Source organism: Nyctereutes procyonoides, unplaced genomic scaffold (genome assembly GCF_905146905.1).
Source record: "Nyctereutes procyonoides isolate TBG_1078 unplaced genomic scaffold, NYPRO_anot_genome, whole genome shotgun sequence".
Classification (NCBI taxonomy): Eukaryota; Metazoa; Chordata; class Mammalia; order Carnivora; family Canidae; genus Nyctereutes; species Nyctereutes procyonoides.
In genome coordinates this window covers 36,350,742-36,376,110 of record NW_026575047.1, presented here as the reverse complement: position 1 = coordinate 36,376,110, position 25,369 = coordinate 36,350,742, and the positions used below count along the sequence as shown (strand labels likewise).

General features: G+C 42.3%; 2 protein-coding genes and 1 non-coding gene across 4 annotated transcripts in view; 1 reads left to right on the top strand and 2 right to left on the bottom strand.

The window, feature by feature from the left end:
• Positions 1–3,742: 3,742 nt before the first annotated feature.
• LOC129510652 (small nucleolar RNA SNORD49) lies at positions 3,743–3,810 on the bottom strand. Its single transcript, XR_008664630.1, has one exon. It is a non-coding gene; the product is annotated as a small nucleolar RNA SNORD49 (small nucleolar RNA).
• Positions 3,811–5,794: 1,984 nt separating this feature from the next.
• On the bottom strand, positions 5,795–25,182 carry SAXO2 (stabilizer of axonemal microtubules 2). The gene is made up of 6 exons (XM_055326180.1): positions 25,164–25,182; positions 24,511–25,067; positions 24,301–24,455; positions 21,167–21,346; positions 15,224–15,426; positions 5,795–8,244 (listed from the first exon to the last, which is right to left on the bottom strand). Exons 1-6 carry the CDS (start codon positions 25,180–25,182, stop codon positions 7,301–7,303), a joined length of 2,058 nt encoding a protein of 685 aa, XP_055182155.1. The 3' UTR covers positions 5,795–7,300.
• Positions 24,524–25,369, top strand: part of EFL1 (elongation factor like GTPase 1) — a 118,342-nt gene continuing 117,496 nt past the window's right edge. The window contains exons 1-2 of one of the 2 annotated variants that reach the window (XM_055326281.1): positions 24,524–24,632; positions 25,168–25,271. In XM_055326281.1, coding sequence (XP_055182256.1) covers positions 25,181–25,271 — 91 coding nt within the window. In that variant the 5' untranslated portion in view covers positions 24,524–24,632; positions 25,168–25,180. The remainder of the gene's footprint in view (positions 24,633–25,167; positions 25,272–25,369) is intronic. The other variant, XM_055326280.1, reaches the window with a different exon arrangement.

Sequence of the window (25,369 nt, the reverse complement as noted above, 5' to 3'; positions counted from 1 at the left end):
GACTCCCTTACCCCAAACGTTTGCAACCTGGGGACTGTAATGCAAACCATGTCAAGGACAGAAGGGCTTGAGTCCCAAGTGGATGGCCTGAGACATCAGAGAAGTAGGTGGTAGTAGGAGAGCAGGAGGTACTAATACCCTTTTATTTTTGGCCCTTTATGAGTTTAGGAATGGACTTGAGAGATGTCTGCACCTAAAGGCTTTTTGGCAGCGGCTGGTGAGGAAGCCCTTCCTCTGTGTTCCAGCCATTTCACGCTTGAAGATTGGCAGTGAGTCTTTACAGTCACAGTCATTGAATTTGAGATTCCTTGCCATTTGCCTTGAGCCTTGGGGTTTCTAAGGTCGTTCATTGAAGAAAAATCAATCATTGTAGAGTAACTTGTGAGACTCTTAACCTCATGAGGCCGAGCAATTGGACACCTCAAATGTCTAAAAATATAGTTTTGTCTTTCCTTCTCACTTCTCTCCTCTTTCCCTCCTCCCTTCTTCTCCTCCTTCCTTTGTTCCTTCCTTCCTTCTCTCTCTCTCTTTCTTTTCCCTCCTTCCTTTCTCTTTTCTTTTCTTCCCTTTTATTCTCTCTCTCTCTCTCTCTCTCTCTCTCTCTCTCTCTCTCATCAAACTAAGGCCTATGTGGGTTACAAGGATTGGAGGGACAGGATTGGAGGGACAGGAAATTGGATGTCATTTCCAAATCAGATAAATTTCCCTAGGAACTCCCTACTATTTTCTTGGTAGTCTCAAATACTTTATGACCTGCAGTAACTACACAAGGATACTGAAAAATCCAGTTTATAGTCTGAGCAAGGCTTGGGTCCTCTCATGTACATGATGAAATAAATACCCAAATACTCTATTTCTTACATATCAACTAGAGAAAAGGTGAAAAATGTCATTCTAGGAAAATATAAGGAGAGATCATCCCCAGGCTTTTCTTTGAAATAAACAGAGGATAGGTGAAATTTGCAACAAGCCCTAATTCCCAAGTGCAAAGAGAGGGAAGGTTCCAACAGGGCAGGTATTCATGAATAGCTCCCCAATTCCCCTTCTCAAGCTTTGGGCAACATTCCACAGCTCTTTACTGAACCCTGGCCTCTGCCAGGTGAAGCTTACTCCCAGTACCAGCATCTAACATATTGTCAGTTGTGTAGAATGACCTCGAAAATTAGAAGTAAATTTATTGATAGGTGATGGATAGAGGGCTTCCTTCATTAGGTAATGAGTCAGGCAGACTAGGTCAAACTATTTTTTTTTTAATTTTTTATACTGAGATGACTAAGAGTTACAAAAGCACTGCAGGGAATTCTGGTATCCCCTTCACCTAAATTCCTTTAGCCTTGACATCTTACATAACCATAATACAGTGATCACAACTAAGAAATTGGTATTGGCACAAAAATAGACACATAGATCAATGAAACAGAATAGAAAACCCAGAAATGTACTCATAACTATATGGTCAACTAATTGACAAAGCAGGAAAGAATATCCAATGGGAAAAGACAGTCTCTTCAACAAATGGTGTTGGAAAAACTTGATAGCAACATGCAGAAGTATGAAGCTGGACCACTTTATTTATACCATACACAAAAATAAATCCAAGTAAAGATCTAAATAAAACACCTGAAACAATTAAAATCTTAGAAGAGAACACAGGCAATAACTTCTTTGACATTGGCCATAGCAACTTATTTCTATATATGTCTCCTGAGGCAAGGAAGACAAAAGCAAAAATATATTAATGGGACTTAAGCAAAATAAAAAGCTTCTGCACAGTGAAGGAAATAATCAACAAAACTAAAGGACAATCTATGGAATAGGAGAAGATATTTGCACATGACATATACGATAAAGGGTTGGTACCCAAAATACATAACAAACTTATAGAACTCAACACCCAAAATATGAATAATGCAATTACAAAAAGTTCAGAAGAAATGAACAGACATTTCTCTGAGGAAGACATTCATATGGCCAACAGACACATGAAAAGATGCCCCACATCACTCATCATCAGGGAAGTGAAATATCAAAACTACAGTGAGATATGTCATACCTGTCAGAATAGCTAAAATCAACAACAGAAACAAATGTTGGTGAGGATGTGGAGAAAGGGGAATCCTCTTGCACTGTTGGTGGGGATGCACACTGGTGCAAACACTCTGGAAAACAGTATGGAGTTTCCTCAGATAGTTAAAATTAGAAGTATCCCACACAAACACAGTATTCCAGGCAATAAACTGTTTTTCTGTCACCGGGCTATAAGCCAAGAAATGTATTGTAGGTAATGAGAGCTAGGCTTCATGTCAGAAAGTGTCAGAGAAAGAAGCTACAAATAAGAAAAACAGCGTCAACTGTAATAATGATCCTGTGGTGCTGGGTTGACATTTGAGATTTCGGGTGAATTCACAGATGCAGAAATAAATAGATGTGTATGCATAGGTGTGTGTGTGTGTGTGTGTGCATGTGCACGCACCTGTGCATGCATGGGTTAGTATATATGCAATTAACCTAAGAAACCCCATTACCTGTTTCTAGTCCCCCCACCTCTGGTAACCAGTAGTGTCTTCTCTAGAGTTAAGAGTCTGTTTCTAGGCTTGCCAAATGATTTTCCACAATGCCTGGATTGTCAGATTTGTGTGTGTGTTATCTTTAAAAAGTATTTTATTTTTTTATTCATGAGAGACACACAGAGAGAGACAGGGACACAGGCAGAGGAAGAAGCAGAATCCATGCAGGGAGCCCGATATGGGACTCGATCCCGGGTCTCCAGGACCATGCCCTGGACCAAAGGCAGGCACGAAATCACTGAGCCGTCCAAAGACCCCCTGTATTACCTTTTGTAGCCATTCTGATAGATGTGTAGTGATAGCTCATTGTAGTTTTAATTTTAATCTTCCTAATGACTAATGATATTGAGTACCTTTTCACATGCTTATTTGCCATTTCTCATGGGTTGGATTGTGTCTTCCCCCTCAAATAGTTTCTAACTCCCAGAATATGACCTTATATGGAAATAGGGTATTTTTAGATAAGCAAGTTAGGATGAGATCGTTGGGGTAGGTGACACTGGGGAGAGTTCTATATCTGTGAATTCCAGTAGGGCTGGCATTCTTACAAAAAGGGGAGATGGGGACAAGATGCTTGCACACAGGGAGAGTGCCATGTGAAGATGAAGGCAGAGATTTACAAGCTGGGCGATGTTAGATTGCCAGCAAAACTCCAGAAGCTGGAAGAGAGGAACAGAACACATTCTTCCTACTGGCCCTCAGAAGGAGCCAATTCTGTCAACACCTTGATCTCGGGGTTCCAGTCTCCAGGACTGAGAGACAGTAAATGTCTGGGACACTGTAGCCTTAGCAAACTAAGGCACCATCTCTATCTATTCTTTGGTGAAGTATCTGTTTAGATCTTTTACCCATTTTTTCCTGTTCTTGAGTTTTAAATATTCGTTAAATATTCTGGATAAACGTCCTTTGAAGTCTATTTTGTAGATGAAGAAATGGGTTCAGAGAGGTATTTTTTTGATATTATTATCAAAAAAATAAATAAAAAGATGTAGTTCCCATTACTATTCTAGACTCAGCATCTTTTCTTGCCTCCCTTTCCCTTCCTGCCTCCCTTCCTTCCATCCTTCCTCCTTCTCTCCTTCCTTTTCTTCCTCCCTTCCCTCCCCCTCCTCCATCTTCCTTCCTTCCTTCCTTCCTTCCTTCCTTCCTTCCTTCCTTCCTTCCTCCTTTTCTGCTATCAGCCAGGAATTATCGTCAGTGATCCCTGCTGATGTCACTTCCTAATCATGATTTGATCAGATCATAGACTTAGCATTTTTAAATGCTTGCTGGAGGTGAGCCTCTCCCAGCCACCTGTCCTGGTGAGCAGTGATAGTTCCACACAGGCTACAAATAAAGAAGTGCTGATGGCCATGTTGGAGTGATGGTTGACAGGCCCAGCTGCCCTAGAGAGCAGCTACCAAACCACGTGCTATGTCCCTGGGTAGGTTGGGGACGGATGATGCCGGGTGAAACCTGCACATCCACATAAAACAGCACTGGGTGGAGAGGGGAAAAAAGCTGAAGCCTTGAGAGAATATAAGACTTCTCATGTTTTGTTGGACATGGTGACCCTTTCAGAAACATATTATCAACCCTCTTTTTAAACAGCCTTTTTGAAGCTTGCTAATTTAGGATTACAAAGTTCACCCTCCCCCTCTCTGAGGGCTGTTCAAGGGAGCTCTGCTTGCCTTTATATTAGGAGGTGCCTCCCTTCACACAGCAGTTCTTAGGGCCTTAGGCAGTAGGTTCATACAAAATCAAATCTGTAAATCTTTTTTTTTAAGATTTTATTTATTCATGAGAGACAAGGAGAGAGAGGAAGAGACACAGCTAGAGGGAGAAGCAGGCTCCCTGCAGGGAACCCAGTGCGGAACTCGATCCCAGGACCCTGGGATCACGACCTGAGCCAGAGGCAGACGCTCAACCACTGAGCCCCCCAGTGCCCCTCAAATCTGTAAATCTTATTAAGCAGGAGTATGGGGTTCCCAACCTCTGACTGGTGAACACTTCCCTCCTGTCTTCCTGCCCAGCAGTTTTTGTTAATAGTCTTTTTAGGGCAGTTTTGGTTCACAGCAAAATGGAGTTGCAGGTACCAAGATGCCCTGTAACCCCTACCCCCTCCCCTGCCATGCACAGCCCCAACAAGAGCAGTACGTTTGTTACAATCCATGAGTCTACACCGACACATCCAAATCACCCGAAGTCCCTAGTTTACCACAGGGTTCACTCAGCATTGCCTGCACAGGTTTTATAAACCACAAGCCCATTCTGAGTCTGTGAGGCTCATTTTCCATGATAAGGATATGCGGGGAGACAGTGGACACAGGATGGGGTGGGGGTGGAAATTCCCTAGTGCCTGCTTTCTTCACTGGATTCATCCTGGTTTGGCTTAGTAAAAATTGCTTCTAGGATCTGGCAGGCTGTTAAATATTACTGGTTTCCAGTGCTTTTACAGTGCTGTGTGTGTGTGTGCCTGTGAAGTACATATTTCAAGGAAACCTAAAGACACCATGAATCAGGTGATGCATGCAGCTATAGATCCCTCTGTACCTGTGTTCACCTCATTTCCCCCCTTTCCTGCTTTCCTGGACCTGGCAAGTGCCTACTGACTGTTCAAGATTCAGCTCGGCTGTCCTCTCTCTATGGAAGTTTTTCCTAAACCCCCAGGCAAAGTGGCCCATGTACACCCTGTTCCAATCTTAGTCACACCTGTTATAGTAAGTGCTAGATTATGGGGACACACCATTATTCATCTTTGTGTCCTCAGCTCAAGTCACATTGCCTTGGGATGTATTGCCAGGATACATCTTATTATGAGTAACTTTTGTCTCGAGAGGAGACCACCCCCATTAGGTTGCAGGGGGATTTGAACATCCAGCATCAGAAAATGGGCTAGGTTGAGAGTGTTATCATATTTCCTACTGTTTCATTTTGAGTATATAATAATGTTTTCTATTGGAAAGGTAGGAATACCTAGTTATGTACAGGTTAAATTAGATAAGACATTATTAAAAAGCTCTCTTTTCCAGAGAAAATTTGGTACAGAAATGATTTCGTGAAGATTCATTCATTTTATTGATGCTTTATTAATGTTGCATAGATATAAAATTCTACATATCATAATTTTCACTAATAAATACAAAGATAAAAACAAGCTACTTTCAAACAACTAAAAACATTTTAGCATATAGTTTGAAACAGCTATAAAGCTATAAAAGACCAAACGTAGTGAAAAAATAAATCATCCTCTCTCATAATGCAATCATTTATCAAAGAAAACAAAACAGGAGTTTGATTCATTAGGAAATTTTCAGCATTTATAAATGCAACATGTTCTTCCCCCTTCACTTACTGGCATCATGCTTTTCCTCCAACCTTAGCACTCAGCTCAGACTGGAGAAGGACATGATTATGCCCCATTGTAAGCCTGGTGCTGCTTCGGAACAATGACTCTAGGCATGGCAATTAGATGCATCCTTACCCGAGGTCACCCTGAGGATTCTTCAGAGCTGTCCATCATTCCTAAAACTATTCTCACAAATACTTCTTTCCTTCTTGTAAATGAGGTCTTTCAAACCATGTTCTTCTCCTAATCCAAACTCTCTGTTCTCTGTAAGAAGCTTGCAGGCACTTGCATGACTATGGAGGACAAGACTCTTCCCAGGAACCAAACTACTCAGAAGCTCAAAGCAAATTTGGTCATTTTACAATCTTTGCCTTGGGCCCGAAAGTGAGTATTGAGTAGGTAATTACCCTAATTTGAAAAAGGAGAAAACAAGTTCAAAAAGAGATTAAGGGACTTATTAAGAATTCCTGAGATTTGTTCAGCATTTTTACTTTCAGCTTACGATGAGTCAGTCATATGATCTGATGCTCAAAACAGAATGTCTGAACTAAGCAGGGCAGGTGTCCTTTTACAAATGAAGACATTGGGGCTCAAAGACATGAGTCATTGGCCTAGGGTGATGTCACTGGAACCCATGCTCAGAGCCTTGATTCCCAGCCCGCAGAGCCTTTGCTTGTCACAGCACAGTTTCTCTTACGACCTTGAACGTGGTGAAGAACAGTGCAATCACCCTCAACACCACCAAAGTACAGTGCATAGATACTCTCTGATGTCTGAGGAAATGAAGGCCATTGTCTTGGATGAGGGAATCCATGCATCATTTTCAGAGGTGTGCCTATATAGTTCTAACGTGTTTTATACTTGGCAACTGGTACGTAAATAACCAGGTAGTTGCCATACTTTAAAACATAGTTATAAATGATAATCAATTGGAGACGAGCTACCAAATAGTATGTTGGGAATTAAAGTACTTCAGATGGGAATGAATGTCTATTATTCAACTTTCAGAATAACAGATTAAAGAACAATCTTGGTAAAAAAATATCAATGGATTGATCTTAAAAAATGGATTTTAATGTCTTTATTTCCTATAATTAATTTTCTAATTTTGTTGTTCAAAATTTAAAAATGATTTGTTTTAGCTCTCCCATAAATAATTTTTACTAAAACAAAATGGCTTTGGGGTGGCTGGGTGGCTCAGTCGGTTAAGTGTCCAACTCTTGATTTCAGCTCAGGTCGTGATTTCAGGGTTGTGAAATCGAGCCCTGCATTGGGCTCTGTGTGCTGGATGTGGAGCCTGCTTACTGTTCTCTCTCTCACTCTTCTGCTCCCCCCCTCTAAAAAAGTTGGCTTTGCCCATAGAAAACCAATATCTGTTAGCTTCCTTTCAAACATGAGTTGATGATCAGAAGGCCTCCACTGTGGGTGTGATCTTGCGGAAGAATTTATGACCTCGAGAATTTGTATTTTCAAAGATATACCCTGGAGGAGAAGGATAGCTAGCAGGGCAGATTTCCTGTTTCTTTGGTGTGTACTCTATAGAGTACATGGTTGTGTCATCAAATGGAGCAGAACTCTTAAACAAAGCATGTGCAGGTTTGCAGCTCTCTGTTGGGACCAGCTCATGTGGCACATAGTGAGACCTGAAAGTGCTCCAACCATCAAATTTTCCAGATGGGTTGGGAATCTGCTGTTGCTGCTTAATAAGACCTTGACGACAGCATTCCCAGGCTGGAAAATCTTCCTTTGTGGTGCTTTTTCCTTGAAAAGGAAAATTGTTAATTCTTCTCTGAGAAACTGGTCTGATGGGAACAACACGTTTGATCTGATAGGGAATATAGTCAAGATGGCTTGTGCTGTTTAACTGCATGGTACCTGTAGGTGGGACATACTCTTGTAGTTTCTTGACTTCAGGTGGTGGAATTTCCCATGGTTGAAAGCTTTCACGGAATTCAGTACTTCCTTCAAAATGAGCATTTTGGGTCACTCTGGTATATGGAGGTCTGCAGATTTTTGCAGTTTCACCTACAAGACCCTGAAAGTCATATCGGTGAGTTGTGAGATCCTCAAAGGGTTGGCTGGTTGGCTTGTACACTTCTTTTGGCCTTGCACACTTGAATTCTAGCTGATAAGGTACATAATCAAGGCGATGACTTGTATCACCATTAAAAGGAACTGTAGAGCATTTGGCCACAGGGCTGGGTTTAAAGTTTTGCCTAGGCTTTATCTCCTGAGGAACATAATCATCCTGAAATGTAGTTGAATTTCCAAATTTCACAGTTGGGGGATGATAAGTTTGTTCTGGTTTATAAAGGTCAATTTTCTGAATGTCCCAAGCTCTATAATTATCTTGAAAATAAAAAAGAGAGCATTTTAAAATACTGAAGAAAACAACCATCTTCTAAAAATCATGACTTACTTCTCTCATTGTCAAACATCATTCCATTTCCTTCAGAAAACACTAATCAAGTATGAAGTTGATTAGATTCCTCTGATTTATGTTTTTTCATATCCACTTTTCTCTTCCTATCTCCCCACTTTAGTACGTATAACTTTCTACTTCTAGATTTACCTGAATACACAAGGGAATGGAACATCTGAGCTTGGATTGTTGATAGTTTTTGAAAGCCTGTGTTTTGAGTAAAGACAGAGTTTAGGAGATTATGGCTGTGTTTTTCAGGAACTGGTTGGGATTTTCACCATAACTCATGAAATGCTAAAGTAAACCATAAAATCTAGAGATTAACATAAAATCAAAGGCCCAGATACGTGGGCAAAAGTGATTTGAGCATTATTCTTTGCCTTGGATGGACTCCTCAAAGGAGAGAGAATTTCAGTTCCATTATACTATAGGAAAGTCTACCAGATGCTCTGAGCAAACATACAGAATCACCTGAACTATCCAAGAAAGATCATTGCCTTCAACTTTACCTTCTCAGAAAATGGACTTCAGGGTGTCACCAAAAGACAGAGGGCCATCTAGAGGCCAGAGGCCTGAGCTGAGTGCTTTCAAACAGCAACTAACCTATTTTATACTTCAGGTTACAAACAACAGAGGTTCCTTCATGATGCCTCAAGAAAAAGAGAGTTCACAGTAAAGGCTTCCAGGAAACTGGTACTGGAAAGCTGTCAGGGTCAGAGGAAGCTTGAGGAAAGAGCTACTCCCTCCCTTCCTCTCTGCAAGAGCCCATGGTTTCTATTACAGCATGTTCACTTCTCTGCACGCATCTGGTCTGATTGCTACTCTACTACCTGGGCTCTTCTGCCTGTTTATCAGTTCTGTTACCCTACAGGTGGATTTTTTTTACAGGTGGATTGTGAAGTCTTCACCTTACCACAGCTTCTACTTCATGGTATCCTTTTAGATTCATCTCTCACTTTTATCTAGCTCCATTTTTTCAAATTTGGGTTCACAAGAAGAAGAATGGCTTACCCAGCTCATCTCTTCTTGCCAGACTATTTTGTCTTGTCTCTTGGGCCAAGCATCTACTCTCATCCAAATATCAGTAGCTTGATGGGGTAGAAGTAATCATTCAGTCCACAACTTGGCCATTGTGGGAGAAATGTCTGTGAATGAAGAATTTTTCTCTCCAAAGTAGGTATCCATGTAAAATGCATTTGAGTTTTGGCCTTTCCAATAGACATTACATGGACTTTAGTCTAGACTCTAATACGTTATCTTGCATAACTTCTGTCTTTTATAAATTAATCTTTGGAATTTTTACAAAGATTGCATATATTCCCTCCCCTTTTATGTATAAAATCATAACACAATTTTTTCAGGAACTAAAAGGAAGTAACAGGGTGCTTTCTACCTTACTGCCAAAACAACTGAGGAAAATGTTAATTTTATGAGAGAAAATAAATAGAAATGAGTATTTCTCCCTTACCAACCATTAGCTTCAATTTTCAAAAAGGAAGTAAGAATTTGGAAACTGAGACACAAGGTTTGACAGCACATGTTACCATGAATATCAGTTCCAGATAACTGCAGAAAATTGATTTTCCTTTTATACATATGCCTATGCTCATATGCCTGGAATACTGATTATTTGTTTACTCTGGAATATTTATTAATAACATTCTAATGATACCTTTAAAACATCATAGTCTTTATTAATATCATCTGATTTTAGTATCTTATGGACACTTCTAGAAAGGCAAGCATAATGCCATGCACATCTAACAATACAGTCTGGTCATCTGGCAACTGCGGTATTGTCCTGATTAGATAAGGGCAATTCAGTTTCCTCTGCTCATTCTTTTGATTCCTGGCCACTAAAATCTACTTAGCAAGTTTGCTTGCTTCTGAACCACTTGAAGTCCATGAGGTGCCTGCATGTTTTTGCTCACCATGAATGTCTGTATGCAGAGCTCCAACCTCATCCTTATTAGTGACCTGTTCTATGTTCCTCTTTGAGGACATAAGTCCTAAGTTGCCTATGCTAGTTCTCTTCCTTGGTACTTTGGAACCTGTTCCCTGTGGCATCTTATGGCACCATAGACTTGGAAATAACCTTTATAAAACCAAGGAGCTCCATCATGGGCATTTCTTTCTCAATCTACATGTCATCAAACAACTCCCATACTTTTAATACTGCCTGTAAGCTGATGACTTCTACAGGCTGAATCTCCATTCCAGACTTTCTTTCGAACATCAAACCAACATATTTACCTTCCTACTAGATATCTCTATTTTGAGAGGTAAATGGAAATTCTGTATGCTCCAACTGAATAATCAATCTTGAAGTTTTAATTGAAATTTTAATTTCATTTACATTTAATGTAATAGTGAATGCTGTAGTTGAATTTAAGTTGACTATATTGCTATTTGCTTTGGACTCTTCTCACATGCTCTTTGTTTCCTTACTCTTACCCCTTATTTTCTGCCTTCCTTTGGATAAAGGGTATTTTTATTATTCTGTTTTCTCCATTAGCATTTTAACTAGAATTTGCCCTACTATTAGAATAAAAAAGCATTTTTATGTATTAGGGGATCTTCTTGGCCTACTTGAACTTAAATTGATATTTTTACCACTTCTGGAGAAGTGGAAGAAACTTTCAACAGTGTAATTCCATTTACACGCTGCTGTCTTTTGTGCTATTACATTTTACTTTTATATTAATATAAAAATACATAATATAACTGTGACTTTAAGAAGTCAATATTCTTTTATATTTATCCACAAAGTTACCCTTTCTGTGTGTTACATTCCTTTCTGCATTTCATGCTGCTCTCGGAATCATTTCCTTTGAACCTGAAGAACCTCCTTTACTACTTTTCGTAGTATGGGTTGGTTACTAACAAATTCTCTGGGGGTTTTGTTTGTTTCTGAAAACATTTTTATTTTGCCTTATTTTTGAAGGATATTTTCACTAGATATAAAATTCTGGGATTCATTGGGTTTAAAGTTCTAGGGTCTTTGTTTTGTTTTTCAACACTTTAAAGATGTCATTGCATTATCTTCTGGCTTCCATGACTTCAGATGAAAAGTTAGGCATATGTCTAGTTTTTCTTTTCACAAATAATGTGTAGTTTTTCTTACTACTTTTGAAGATTAACCTTCACTTGGCTTTTAGAAGTTTGATGACAGTTGCCTAAGTGTGGTATTCTTTGTATTTATCTATTTGGGGGATTTATTGAGCTTCTTGAATCTGTGACCTGATTTGTGCATCAATTTTGGAAATTTCTTGACCATCATCTCTCCAGATATTTCTTGACTTTACATAGGTCTCATATTTTACCAAATGCTAGATGGCATGTATATGTAAACCACAGACATTAAAATCAATGTTATTTTCAAAAGGAGAAAGCTTAGTGTTTCCAATGTTAGGCAGATCACCTTGAGCTAGGAATTGAGCTAGGTTGGTGCTCAGAGGCACTTTTAGTTAGACATAATCTTTAAAATCTTTCTCTAGTTACAAGGACAGGAACTGTGGTGTGTTTGTGGTAGTGTCCTTATTCTGTGGTACATTATGTCCTAAGCACTTACTCCCAAGTACAGCTATGGGATATTTCTGTGGGATCTTTCTGGCCCAGTCTCCTAGCCCATCATACCCTCTAAACACTCAGCAAACATCCCACAAGGAAAATCAGCCATACATCTGGAGGACTGATAGATTCCAGTTTGTCATACCAGTCCACATATCAGGTGCTCCACTGGTTTGCTTTCACCCAGTAGAGTCTGTTATGCCACCGCAGTCTTCAGCCTAGGCTTAGGTGTGACAAATGCTCCCAGGGAAGTAAACAGTTGGCTATTTTAGGTCACCTAAGAAGGCCTCCTCCATCTCTGCAATTTTAGTTCTTTGTTTCCACAGCTGTCTAATGCCATGAAATAGATTTTTTATACTTTAAAAATTTGTACATATTTTTAGCTGTTGCAGTGGAAATAATGGCTTTCTGTCATTTACTGTATCCTATCTGGGAGCAGAATTCAAACATTTTTAGCAGCTACAAGAAAAATACTAAGCTCCCCAGCCTAGTAATCAAGACTTCACAATCTTATCTCTATCTACATTTATAGAGGTACACCCCAATCTCTTCAGTTCCTGAAATCCTCATGTTTACTGAACAACCCCTTTATTTTTCTGGCTCTATGTGTTTTTGCTCATTTCATCTTAATTTTTGTGATTTCCCTCCCTTTCCTATAGATCAATACTTCCTGGGGATCCCTGGGTGGCACAGCGGTTTGGCGCCTGCCTTTGGCCCAGGGCGCAATCCTGGAGACCCGGGAACGAGTCCCACATCGGGTTCCCGGTGCATGGAGCCTGCTTCTCCCTCTGCCTGTGTCTCTGCCTCTCTCTCTCTCTCTCTGTGTGTGTGTGTATGACTATCATAAATAAATATTAAAAAAAATTTAAAAAAATACTTCCTGGTCTCTGATACATTCTCAGGCTGGACTGAAGTGTTATCTTGCTCAGTCTCAATTTTTGAAACATGACTTGTTCCATTAATTTTCTAGTGAATTCTCCTCCTCCCTAAATGATAACACATATTATTTATTTCTAGTATGTCTATTTAGTTTTTATGCTATTATTGCTTTTTCCCCTCAATCAAAGTATCTAAATGTCAACAAACATGCTCAATTCAAATCTCTGCATTCAGATCTCTATAGGGCCTACTACAGAGCAGAGTAATCCTTAAACATTTATCAAACCAAATACTGGCCTATTTTCATCATTCACGTTTCAATATAAATGACTTTCTAAACTGAGCCTGCTGGGGGCAGATACATTTCTCTCATAGAACTGAATCTCCAGAATCTAGATTTACCCTTCTCACCATAGCCCTACAGGGTTTTTTCTTTCTTTCTCATTATCATATTCCCTCTCTGTCTTTCCTCTGTTTCCTGATTCTCAGTGGATAGTGAGTCTGTTCTCATTGTGACTTATTGCCAGCTACAGACCTATCCTTACATAAATACCTACAAAACCTGCAGTATAATCATCACACAGAATGAGTACTGCATTAGCCCTTAGTATTTATTGTCTCATGTTCCCACATCTGGAAATACAATAACCTTTCCTCACGATGAAAGGTCAGAAGTGAGAAAATCAGAGGAGGCCCAGGAATCCTCAACATTGGATTATAGGGGGAGAAGTATAGAAATCTACAGGAAACCCAGGTAATGAGCTTAGAGAATGTGTGTGTGTGTGTGTGTGTGTGTGTGTGTGTGTAATAGTCACAGGGAATATCAATATTACTGATATTTTTTAAAAATCTTATGGGACAAAAAAGAAAAGAAATTATGATGGTTGTTAAAAGACACAGTTGTTTTCACTAATTTTATTTTATGTCCAATTGTTATGGCAATACATGACCTCCTCTGCATACCAGTAAATACAGAACTGCAATTACTATATGCTGTATTGCATTATAACAATATACTTGTTCACCACGTGCATTGTCTTAAAACTTTGTTCCTTGTGTAGCATCTTATGTGCTCACAGCCTAAAAGATGAAAGCACAATGCTCCTGACCTCCCTCCCTATAGATCATAGCATACTGATAACATGTAATCACTTACACATTGAACTGGTAAGGGTGATATTTAAAGAAAACATATGCATTCAGCTATTGCCTATTTAAACCGTACAGCATTGCTTTTATTGTGGGTGACATCACTTTTATAAATGGGTTTCATATGAGGATATACCTCATATAAAGGTATATGATTCAGCTGTATCACATAATGAATGAAAAGGATATAAACTTAAATATGAAATCACATTATTAAAAATATAGAAATAATATGTACTAACAAGATAGACTTTACTAAAAAAAAGACCCCATTCTCTAAAAGCAATAGAATATTTTAAAATCAGGTTGATTTTTGGGGAGAAACCAGCCCCTTACTCTTCTAAGTCAGTTGCCAATAGAGAGAAGGTATTTTCACACTTCTTCCATGCTGGAAGTCTTGGAGGAGCTGGTCTCCTAAGTGGTGGTCCAACATTGTCACTGGGTGGATAAGCCTATTTTATTAAGTATCGGGAAGCATCTGTTTCATCCTTCATGCTGGTCTTTATCACTATAAAGGGAATATATAGTTCTCCATCTGCTAACTCTTCTGCTTTATCAGTTGGTTCAGAACCTAAATCGTGAAGGGAATGCTATTTATTTGACCTTCTGAAAGACTCAAGTAAACTCAGTAGAGTTTCAGCTCATTCTGGAATGGAAAGAAAGGAACAGTGCCAACTAAATGTGGCATAATGTGGTAAGTGTGACATAATGCTTTTTCAAGGACATTCTTTGTTTTTATGGTTGACCCTTGAACAACACAGGAATTAGGGGCACTGAGCCCCTGCACAATTAAAAATCTGCACATAATTTTGACTCCTCAAACTACCAATGGCATACTGTTGATCAGAAACTTTAACAATAGCATAAACAGTCAACATATATTGTGTATGTTATATGTATTACATGCTCTATTCTTTACAATCAAGTAAGCTAGAGAAAAGAAAGTGTTAAGGAAACCATAAGAAAAAATACATTTATAGGACTGGACTGTATTTACAAAAAAAGAATCTACATTTACTTGGATCCACACAGTTTGAACCACATTGCTAGTGGGTCAACTGTATATGCTTTTAGATAGAAAAAAATGAATTAAGTGGCTAAATTTAGACAGAAATTAAGGTCTTTTAACTTTCATTCAGGCAAATGGTCTTTTTTTTTTTCACTATATAATACTACTTTGACCAAAGCAAAAAAAAGTTTCCTAAGTGGTGGGAACTAATTTTGGCAACACACCAAATTATGCTGTGATGTTGGGTGGAAGTGGGCTTTAGTCTTTTTGGCTCCTTCACCTTTGAAATGGCAAGTTACCTTTATAGGTTGGGACAGTGTCCACCTTCCCTCGTTTCACTTGTTTTCTTTCCAAAGGCCGGACTATGGCCACAGGCTGTACTTTGTAAGAATTAAAATCCCGTTTGTAGGTAGTACCAAGATCAATCGCCCCCTGTTTTGGTTTGTATTCTTCTGGTACAGGGCGAGGCTGTTTGACTATCTCATAAGGACGGTAATCCGATCTGAAACATATAAATTTGAAACATAGCCTCACAGGTTCCTTTATTTCTAAATATTTCAATGCAGTATTGACGTTTTCGAAGTTTCTTTCACTTAGAAAGTCTAAAAAGATATTAAAGTGGTGATAGCTGATAAACTACTTGAAATACTTTAATTCCTTCATGTCCTATCCACTGACTAAATAGCTTAAGAAATAAGTGTGTCAAAAATCCTAGTTTTCAAACATCATTATTATGTGATCTTTAGTTGATTGGATCTTAGGTAAATAAAATCTTTTAGTAACTGCATTTTTTTCTAACTAGAAGGAAATCTTAGGTGAAAGATTTAATGACTCTAAGAAAAAATTTTAAATGTATCCTGAGTCTACTTGTCAAAATCCTTATTTATCCTACTTGAAGACTAAGCTAAATTTGGACATGGTTCTTACTGAAATCATGCTGTCTTCCCACTTATTATTAAATAATCAATTAAATGAATAATCAATGTCTAAACTCTGGCCTTCAGTCATAAGTCACATTCATAGTATAGATGTGATTCTCACTCATCTCTGGATCCTTGAGAAGCCCTGGCCATGAATGAGAGCCATAGTGTAGTCCAGCCACCCCAGGCATTTTGCAGAAGTGGTGCTTCAGACACTGGGGCTGACTGGTGGGGCGAAGATGACTGGCCCAGAGTGACCCGACAGCCTGGGTCCAAATTCACTAGATGCGTGACCTTGGACAACTTAGTTAACCTGTTGAGGCCCCAGTTTTCTTATATATAAACTAGGACAAGCATGTCATCTACCTCATAGGGTTATTTTAAGGACTGGAACACGCACATGCACACACACACGCATACGAGAGCCTGGTACATGGCAGCAGCAAGATGTTAGCTCCTATTATGACCACAAGTCTTCAAAACTGCTTTTTTCCTTCTGAACTCTACTGTGTCCCTCATTTTGTTGGTTTGAACCATCTTATATTACTATTTCCTATTTACGTCCATAAGCCCCCTAAAGCAGAAGCCTCATTGAGTCCCTCCTCCCATTCACAATGTCCCTTCTTAGACTTGGTGGCTCTTGTTCAACTGGGTCCACATGCTCCGGGCCACTGTCCAGCACAGCGGCTTCCTGAGCATGGCTGAAAGGCCATGGTGGCTTCTTTGTGACTGAGTCCATTTCTCATCTGTCCTGCGGGTCATTCTTCCCCACTCCCTCCATCTCTGGGAGCCTCTTTCCTCTTGCCTTCATGCTGGTTTCTCCTCAGTCTCTGATGTGGCTGTGACCCCTGCTCCTCAGCCACTGAACACTTTGGCTACACATGGTACTGTTCTCCCCCAGTGCTCACCCCTGAAGACAGCTCTACTCTCACTAACGTCAGTTACTACCAATAATGACCCACCAACCTGTAAATCAGCTCAGACTTCTGAGCTCCCTACCTGCATTTGCAGTGGCATCTCCAAACTTAACATGCCCCCAGTCCAATGCACTATTTGCCCCTGACAGATGTGGTCTGCTGGCTGGTGGCCCATCATAGGGAAGGGCATCACCATCTCTTCAGCTGTGCAGTGACCAACAAGCACTCACCCTTCACCCCTAGCTCTCTCCTGGGGCTGCTTCATCACCAGCTCCCGCCACCTTGGCCTCCTTTCCCTCTCCAATCTCACCCTTTTCTCCAGGTCATTACTACAACACTCCAAGCTCTCATAATAGCTCATTCAAGTCAATTCAACAATTCCTAAACTCATTTATATGCATCCACTCTGGTTTCTCTCAAGTCTTTCCTCACCTTGCACCCAAACTGATCCTTTCACTTGGAAATTTGATCAGGTCATGCAGGTCCTCATCTGCCTAGACTCTTACCCCATTCCACACCCCCTCAAAGAACAAGCAAGCACACAAGCAGACAGACAAATGAGAAAGAAAAGAGATGTCCCATGATCTCTTACTTCTCCAATGACACAGAAAAAAATGCATGTGGCCTCCTTCACTAGCTGCCTCCTCTGTGCCCCAGCTGACTTTTTCTGAGAATTTCCTCCTCTCTCTGCTCCTGCCTCCTGCATGCTGCTCATTGTCTGCCATGCATTTCCTTACCCACTTCATCCAGTTAATTGCTTCATCCTTCAGGATTTCACTCATTCCTCTCAATTTCCTGATAAAGTCAAAACTTTTATTCTGGCTCTCAAAGCACCTCATGCCTATTCATGGATTTTTTCCCTGGTGCGATTTTGTACTTATTCTGAGTGATATGTTGCTACCTTCCTTAGACCGCAGCACCTGTGAGCACAGAGATCATGACTGTTGCTGCTAACTGCTGTATCCCAGGTGCTTAGTGTGGTACCTGACACTAAATAGATGCTTACTAAGTATTATTGAATAGATAAATAGAAGTCACATACCTCTCATTCTCAATACATCTAAGTTGTTCTTTGCTCTTCCCAAATGCCAGCTAGAGGGGAATAGGCTAAAATGCAATCAGGGAGTGGAAGAATCAGGGAGAGGACAGAGAGAAGGCTTAGATGTCTTAGTTTTTCTAGGTAGATTAGTTAAGTGTTAGAAAGTGGATCCCTGGGTGGCGCAGCGGTTTGGCGCCTGCCTTTGGCTCAGGGCGCGATCCTGGAGACCCGGGATCGAGTCCCATATTGGGTTCCCGGTGCATGGAGCCTGCTTCTCCCTCTGCCTATGTCTCTGCCTCTCTCTCTCTCTCTGTGACTATCATAAATAAATAAATTAAAAAAAAAGTATACCTCCTCACCCAAAGCAACTTTCTATGAGCAGTAATGACTGAATACACTCTTAGACATCAGATATGTCCCCAAACATAGAACATGTCCATAATCATAATTCCAGGGCAGACTTCCTGCCAACTCTGGCACTCACTTAACTACTGCAACTGTAATGCTGTGAAGGATCAAAAATCTTGTCTAGACCTCTGCTCTTTACCCAGTCTCATCCTTTACTATAGAAAAGTATAGAATGATACTTTGTTCTCCCTTGGTACAGATACATCAGCTTTCTGCTGCTTAGTCAACACAGTCAACAAGAGGGAGTTAAGGAAAGGTTCCAAACCTCTAGCATAGGGCTCTTGGAAACACTGCTAGTTTCCTGGTCAAAATGTAAAGAAAAGATGCAATGTTTTACTAAGTATAGAGATGATGATTTAAGAAATGGATATTTTAGTTTTATTGGCATATTGGACCTTTTGGGAGTTGGGACATCTTTTTCTTGTTTGTTTTTTGGGTTTTGCTTTGTTTTTTTGTTTTACTATCAAGGGATAATTGAACAAGTTACCTGACAAACCCAGAATTGAAAAGAAATTGCTTTTTTAAAGAAAGATATGGCAGGTTACACTTTTTAATTATTTTAACACTTAGAACTAGTTAAACGCAGAATCTTTATTCAACAAATATGCTTATTGTAGAATTTATTTCAAATCTCCATTATGGATCATTAAGGCATTGAAGAAGAATGTTAAAGCAAGAAAAAAAGAGCAACCACTCCCATTTGCTCTGTCCCAATCGATTGTTCAATTTCTTCATCCTATTTGCTATAATCTATATTTTGTTTATTCATCTGAGTTTTTGGTTCTCAATTGCACTTCCACAAAGCTGTAAGCAACAGGAAGGCACAGTCCTTCACATCCCACGTCAGACACAGGGAACAGCGCAGTACTCAGCCCACTTCACTGAATCTGTGGCAACAGAACGACCAGCAATGCTGGTTAAAAATGCAGATTCCTGGGATCCACTCTGTCACCTGTTGACTGTTTTAGGTGGAATTCTGGAATCTGCAATTTTAACCCTTCTGGATGATTCTAAAGCAATCTGAGGGCTATGGAAGATTTTCATATCTGTGGAAGAGCTGCACACCTACAGAAGTCAAAGAGAGTCACCAAAGCACTGTGACTACAAGAGTTGCCTAAAATGTTAAAGGTAGAAGTACTGGACTAAAAGTTTGGAAGTTTCAACCTTTGCTCATGCAAGTAAAATGAGCTCTATCTAAAATGATATGAAAATGGTAACATTGCAAATTGAAGTTGTTACAGAGCATTTTTAAAACCCCAAATTCCAGAAATCTGATGTATGTATTCCTTGAAAGCAAGAACCTCTATTTATTGGTCTTATACTTAACACCTAAGATTGTGCCTTAAATATGGTATGCACATTAATAAGGAAAATAATGCATTTACAAAGATAAAAAATATTTTTTCTTAAAAGTAGCAGCGGGATGCCTGGGTGGCTCCGTGGTTGAGCATCTGCCTTTGGCTCAGGGTGTGATCTTGGAGTCCCAGGATCAAGTCTCATATCGTGCTCCCCTTGGGGAGCCTGCTTCTCCCTATGCCTATGTCTCTGCATTCCTGTGTCTCTCATGAATAAATAAAATGTTTAAAAAAATAAAAAAGAAGCTAAGTCCAAATGAGTTTAGGATTAGGATTTCTTTTTTTTTCTTTTTCTTTCTTTTTTGTCATCTATCATCCACTGAATAAACACTGAGTGCCTATTATGCTAGCAGACATTGTGCTAGGTTTCTGGAAATAAAATGCTAAGATGAGAAGGGACAGAGCCCCTCTTTGCATGGCCCTCTGAAATGATAAATAATAGGAAGATGTTTTAGGGGCTTACATAGGGGATTTTACCCAGCCTGAGAACCAGGTACAGTGCCAGCGGCCGTCAGAGTACTTTGAGATCTATAGGTTACACAGGCACTAACTGGGGTCATGGTGAGGGAAAATTCCAGGTAAGTAAAATAGTATATTGGAAGGCTCTATGGCAAGGGAATCCTGATATTTTCAAGAAATGAAAAATGTCCTATGGGATGTGAGCATTAAAGAGCACAGTGACAATAAAATCGAGAAGCAATTAGGGACCAAACCATGAAGGGATTTTGGTAGGGATTTTTATATATATTAAATATTATGGGAAAGTTTTTTTTTAAAGATTTTATTTATTTATTAATGAGAGACACAGAGACAGAGAGAGAGACAAAAATACAGGCAGAGGGAGAAACAGACTCCATGCAGGGAGCCAACCCGGGACTTGATCCCAGGTCTCCAGGACTACGTTCTGGGCCAAAGGCGGCGCTAAACCATTGAGTCACCCGGGCTGCCCTATTATGGGAAAGTTTAAGTATTTTAAGCAAGGAGGTGATAGGATTAGAACTGCACTTTGAAAACATCATCTCTGCGGGCTGAAGTATAGGAAACAGATCAGAAATGTCAGACCTAGAGTAGATACAGAAAAAACGGGAAGCTCTTGTATTCCTCCAGTTGGAGGTGACAGTGGAAAGCAGACAGACATGAGAGATTTTAGGTGGTTAAAAAAAAAAAATCAAGAAAACTTTGTATTTCCTCTTTTCCTTACTTTGTCATTCTAAGTTACTTCTCATCTTTCTGATTTTCTCAAGTTGCAACTCAACTAGTTCCTTGTTTCTTGGTTCAACTTTGATAAACTTAATAGTTCAATTTAAAGAGTTAAAAAAACTTTATTAAGACTAGAAGAGTTGTGGGATCCCTGGGTGGCGCAGCGGTTTGGCGCCTGCCTTTGGCCCAGGGCGCGATCCTGGAGACCCGGGATCGAATCCCACATTGGGCTCCCGGTGCATGGAGCCTGCTTCTCCCTCTGCCTATGTCTCTGCCTCTCTCTCTCTCTCTCTCTCTCTCTCTCTGTGAGTATCATAAATAAATAAAAAATTAAAAATTAAAAAAAAAAGACTGGAAGAGTTGGGGAAAAAATAAGTCAAGCAAATAGTTTCTTAATATTTACTTAAATGTTGTTATTCCTTCCATTTTGCCACGGCATGCTCGAAATTCTTGCTTGGGTTTAAGACTCTGAGGTGGAAGCACATTGCCATATGTAGGATATTTTTCCAAATATTCAGTTGTAGGGCAAGAATGGCCAGAATTTTCATAAATTCTCGTGGTTCCATGTGGACAGTGATGTCGCCTGTGCAAACATAAATACACTGCAAGATTATTTTGACTTCCCAAAATATTTTATAATAATTGCATCTTAATCAGTCCTCCAATAAGCATAGGATCTCTAAATTTAAAAGCAGCTTTACTAAAACACACACACACACACACACACACACACACACAAAACCCTTCTGTTTATTCTGTAGTGGTGTTTGCCAAAACAAGAATTAATTATGGTATGTCCTTTCAGGTGGAAACTCTGGTTTTTCTCTGACAAAGATATAGTAGGTCTCCTTATACTGAGAAGCTGAAAAGCCCACAAGCACATTTCCCAGGTCCCTTGCAGGCAGGTTCCACACAATTGAGCTTTCAACCTGTTGTATGTTCACATGAGACTCTGACTCAGAATGCTACCTGGGGAGAGAGGCAGGACACAGCCCATTGCTGCAGGATTGTGGGAGGGACAGGAAGGTTGGAGCCAGCAGCTATCCGGCAGCATTCAGCCTTGTAAGGGGGCTTCCTGACCAGCAGCTCCCTGATGTTGGCAGTAAGGAGTGCTTCTGAGGCCTATACCTTGGCTGCTGTAGGTTCTCGGTTAGTAGAGGCAGCAGCTCCCTTGGCAGCCCAGTTCTGAGATGACATTTCTGGGAATCTTTCCTAAAAATCTTATTTTGAGAACTGTTTCTTCGGTTCTTCCAACAGTTCTGTGAGCTATATATACTCCTTAGTAAATTCTTCTATTTTTAGACTAGAACACGATAGATTTCTAGACTAGAACACGATAGATTCTGTCTGTAATGAAGAACCCTGGCCAATATATCATATAAGCTAATATCATGCATGCAGTGGTTAAAGAGAAGGGGTTTGTTCTTGAGGTGCAGCCATTGCAAGATGCAGAGAAAAAGTTGTGGTAGAATAGAATGTATGGTATGGTTTCTCTCTCTTTCCTTTTAAAGAATATACAAAAAGTCTTAAAGAACATTTAGTATTTGTGGCGACCTGGATTCTGAGGGATTTTCACTATATTCTAGGTTTTTTGCCTTGAATTTGCATACTATGCCTATTTATTCATTTCATAATCAGAAAAAAAATAAAAGCTCTTAAAGAGAAAAACCCAAGCAAAACACAAAAACAGTAAAATCCCACAATGCTGAAATATGAGGTCAATTTCTCAGTCCTATGTCATTTGGGGACTAAGTGCTAATAATCCAAGCCCATGGAAGGAAGGTTGGATTTGAAGAAAATGCATATGGTCTGTAGATGAAATCATAACCCCCAGGAAGAACATAGGAGTGATAAGCAGCTTTGCTTAGAGGCTGCTGGACAGCAAGAATTGCCGTGCAGGGAAGAGTGAAGAGGTGGTGTCATAGGCTGTTCAGGAAAATTCAAAGTGAGAGGAGTCAAGAAATTCAGGATTATCAGCTGACAATAGAGGCTTTGGGAAAGTACTGAAGTGATTTAGTATCACATCTGGTCTTTTGGAAAAATCAGGGACAGGGTACATAGGTCATACATGCAGCTTCTGATTTGGGTGCATGGAGTTACAAGAATCAAGTCAAAGCTTTGGAATTTCTCATTGTTCTTAGTTTTATTTTCCATCAAAAACATTCATTCATACTATAACAAAACAATTAAGAAATACTGAAAAGCTTATAAAGGAAAGCAAAAGTCTCCTGTCCCAATGTTTCCAATCTCTAGAAACAACTTTCTGACAATCTCTTTTTAGTTTTTTTTGGAGGCTACATCTGCTTTTTAATTTTTTCTTTTTAGTAAGCTTTTAACATCTTGATTTATCCACTTAAATTTTACAAAAGTTCAAATCCTAACATAAATGTGACAGATTTTATTGATACCATTCCAATATTCACTTCCCACTGCTACATGATCATTCTTTCATTGTGGGGAATCTACATGCTTCTAATATTTATTTAGCAAATACTTACTTAATTCCTAGGCCAACAGTGAAGCTAAAGGAGAAGACTGTGTTTATAGGAGCTGGGAAGTTGTTAGGCAGGACTCCCAGACCAATCCTTGGTTTCTAGGTGAAGGCTACTCCCTTCTCAGGCAGATCCCTAGGGCTCACTGCCTGGAGGGGACAGGACGGGGTCAGGGATGGACGGAGAGCGGGCGGGGGCACTGCCTGGAGGGACGGGACGGGGTCAGGGATGGACGGAGAGGGGGGGGCACTGCCTGGAGGGACGGGACGGGGTCAGGGATGGACGGAGAGGGGGCGGGGGCACTGCCTGGAGGGATGGGACGGGGTCAGGGATGGACGGAGAGGGGGCGGGGGCACTGCCTGGAGGGACGGGACGGGGTCAGGGATGGACGGAGGTGGGGGGCACTGCCTGGAGGGACGGGACGGGGTCAGGGATGGACGGAGAGGGGGCGGGGGCACTGCCTGGAGGGGACGGGACGGGGTCAGGGATGGACGGAGAGGGGGCGGGGGCACTGCCTGGAGGGATGGGACGGGGTCAGGGATGGACGGAGAGGGGGCGGGGGCACTGCCTGGAGGGGACGGGACAGGGTCAGGGATGGACGGAGAGGGGGCGGGGGCACTGCCTGGAGGGATGGGACGGGGTCAGGGATGGACGGAGAGCTGGGCGGGGGCACTGCCTGGAGGGACGGGACGGGGTCAGGGATGGACAGAGCTGCAGGTGGAAGGAAGCAAGGCAGGGTTGAGCGCTCAGGGACCTGCACATCGCCCTACTCCTATGGAGTCCCAGGGGGTCCGACCCTCCCCCCTCCCCCGCCACGCCCCAGGCCCTAGAGGACCGGTGCCCCTGCGCCCCTACTTCCGCCAGCGGGCCCGCGCTCAGGGCGCACCGGGCCGCCGGGTCGGCAGCCGACACATTTAGTCCGGTAGCTGGCGGGTCCGGGGCGAGCGTCCACCTCCCTGGGCTCCGGGGGGCGCCCGCTCCGGGGTCCGGCCACCCCGCCCGCCCGCCCGCCAGCCCGGCCGCCGCCCCGCCGGCCCGCCCTTACCCGCAGGTGCAGATCTGACACAGACACCGGCTCCTCATGCTCTCCGCCCGCTGCGGCGGCCCCCGCGGGCTCTCAGCACCTGCAGCTTCGGCGGCGCCCACGGTCGTCAGGGCAACCGCGGACGCCGGGGAGACCGACGCGGCGCCCGCTTCCGGCTTCCGGCGCGTCCAGACGCGCGCGGGTCAGAGGTCGTGCGCCCGCCAGCCCCGCCCCCGGCGCGCGCGTCCGGGTCCGCAGGGCAGTCGGCGCGTTCCGTCCGCGCGGTGTGTCGGGCTGCGGGCTGAGCGGGGCGGCGGGGCGGCGGGGCGGCGGCGGCCGGTGAGTGCGGGCCGGTGAGTGCGGCGTCCTCCGCAGGCTGCGGGCGGCAGCGCGGGGGCGTGGCCGGGGGCCGCGAGGAGCCCCGGCTGGGAGCGGCCGCCGCCCGGAGCCCTCGGGTCCACGCGGGGCCGCCGCCTCCGTGGGCTGTGGGCCGCGATCGTGGAGACGGCGAGCGCGGGGCCCCCGGGAGGTGAAGGGAAGGCGCCCGGGGCGGGGGGGCTGCGCTCCGGGAGCCCTGCAGTGCACCTGCTCGGTGAGGGCGCGCGTGGGCTGGAGTGCGGGCGGGAGGGAGCGGCCGGGGGTCCTGGCTGGGTCCTCGCTGTGCGGCGGGTCCCGGGGGACAGGCGTGCTGTGACCTCCGCTCGGGTGCTCACCTGGGCCCGGACCTGGGCGCGACCCGGGCGGCGTGCGCTTGAGCAGACAGGCCCCGGGTTCCTTCCCGGCGAGCCCTGTCGGGCCCCCACGTTATAGGGGAAAAGTAATAGGTTCACGGGGGAAAATTAACAGTTTAGGCCCGATCTTTAGCGCGTGTGCTCTTGTGATACACAGGAAATCAGGGATCATGGTGCTCAGTAGTTTGGAGAAGATGATTCACCTGCAGAAAAACACTGCTAACATCAGGAACATCTGCGTGTTAGCTCACGTCGACCACGGTAAGAGTCCTTCTCAAAGGGTTGCTTTCAGTAATGGAGCGGGTGTGTCTCCGCAGGTGTGGGAGGAGCGAAGCTGTGCGCAGGGGAGACTGATGAAA

Coding starts and splice junctions, on each gene's coding strand:
- SAXO2 (XM_055326180.1), bottom strand. Junction 21,347..24,300: donor TGTCAGATCTGCACCTGCGG/GTAAGGGCGGGC, acceptor ATGTTTGCACAG/GCGACATCACTGTCCACATG. Junction 8,245..15,223: donor CACTGTCCCAACCTATAAAG/GTAACTTGCCAT, acceptor TTTATTTTCAAG/ATAATTATAGAGCTTGGGAC.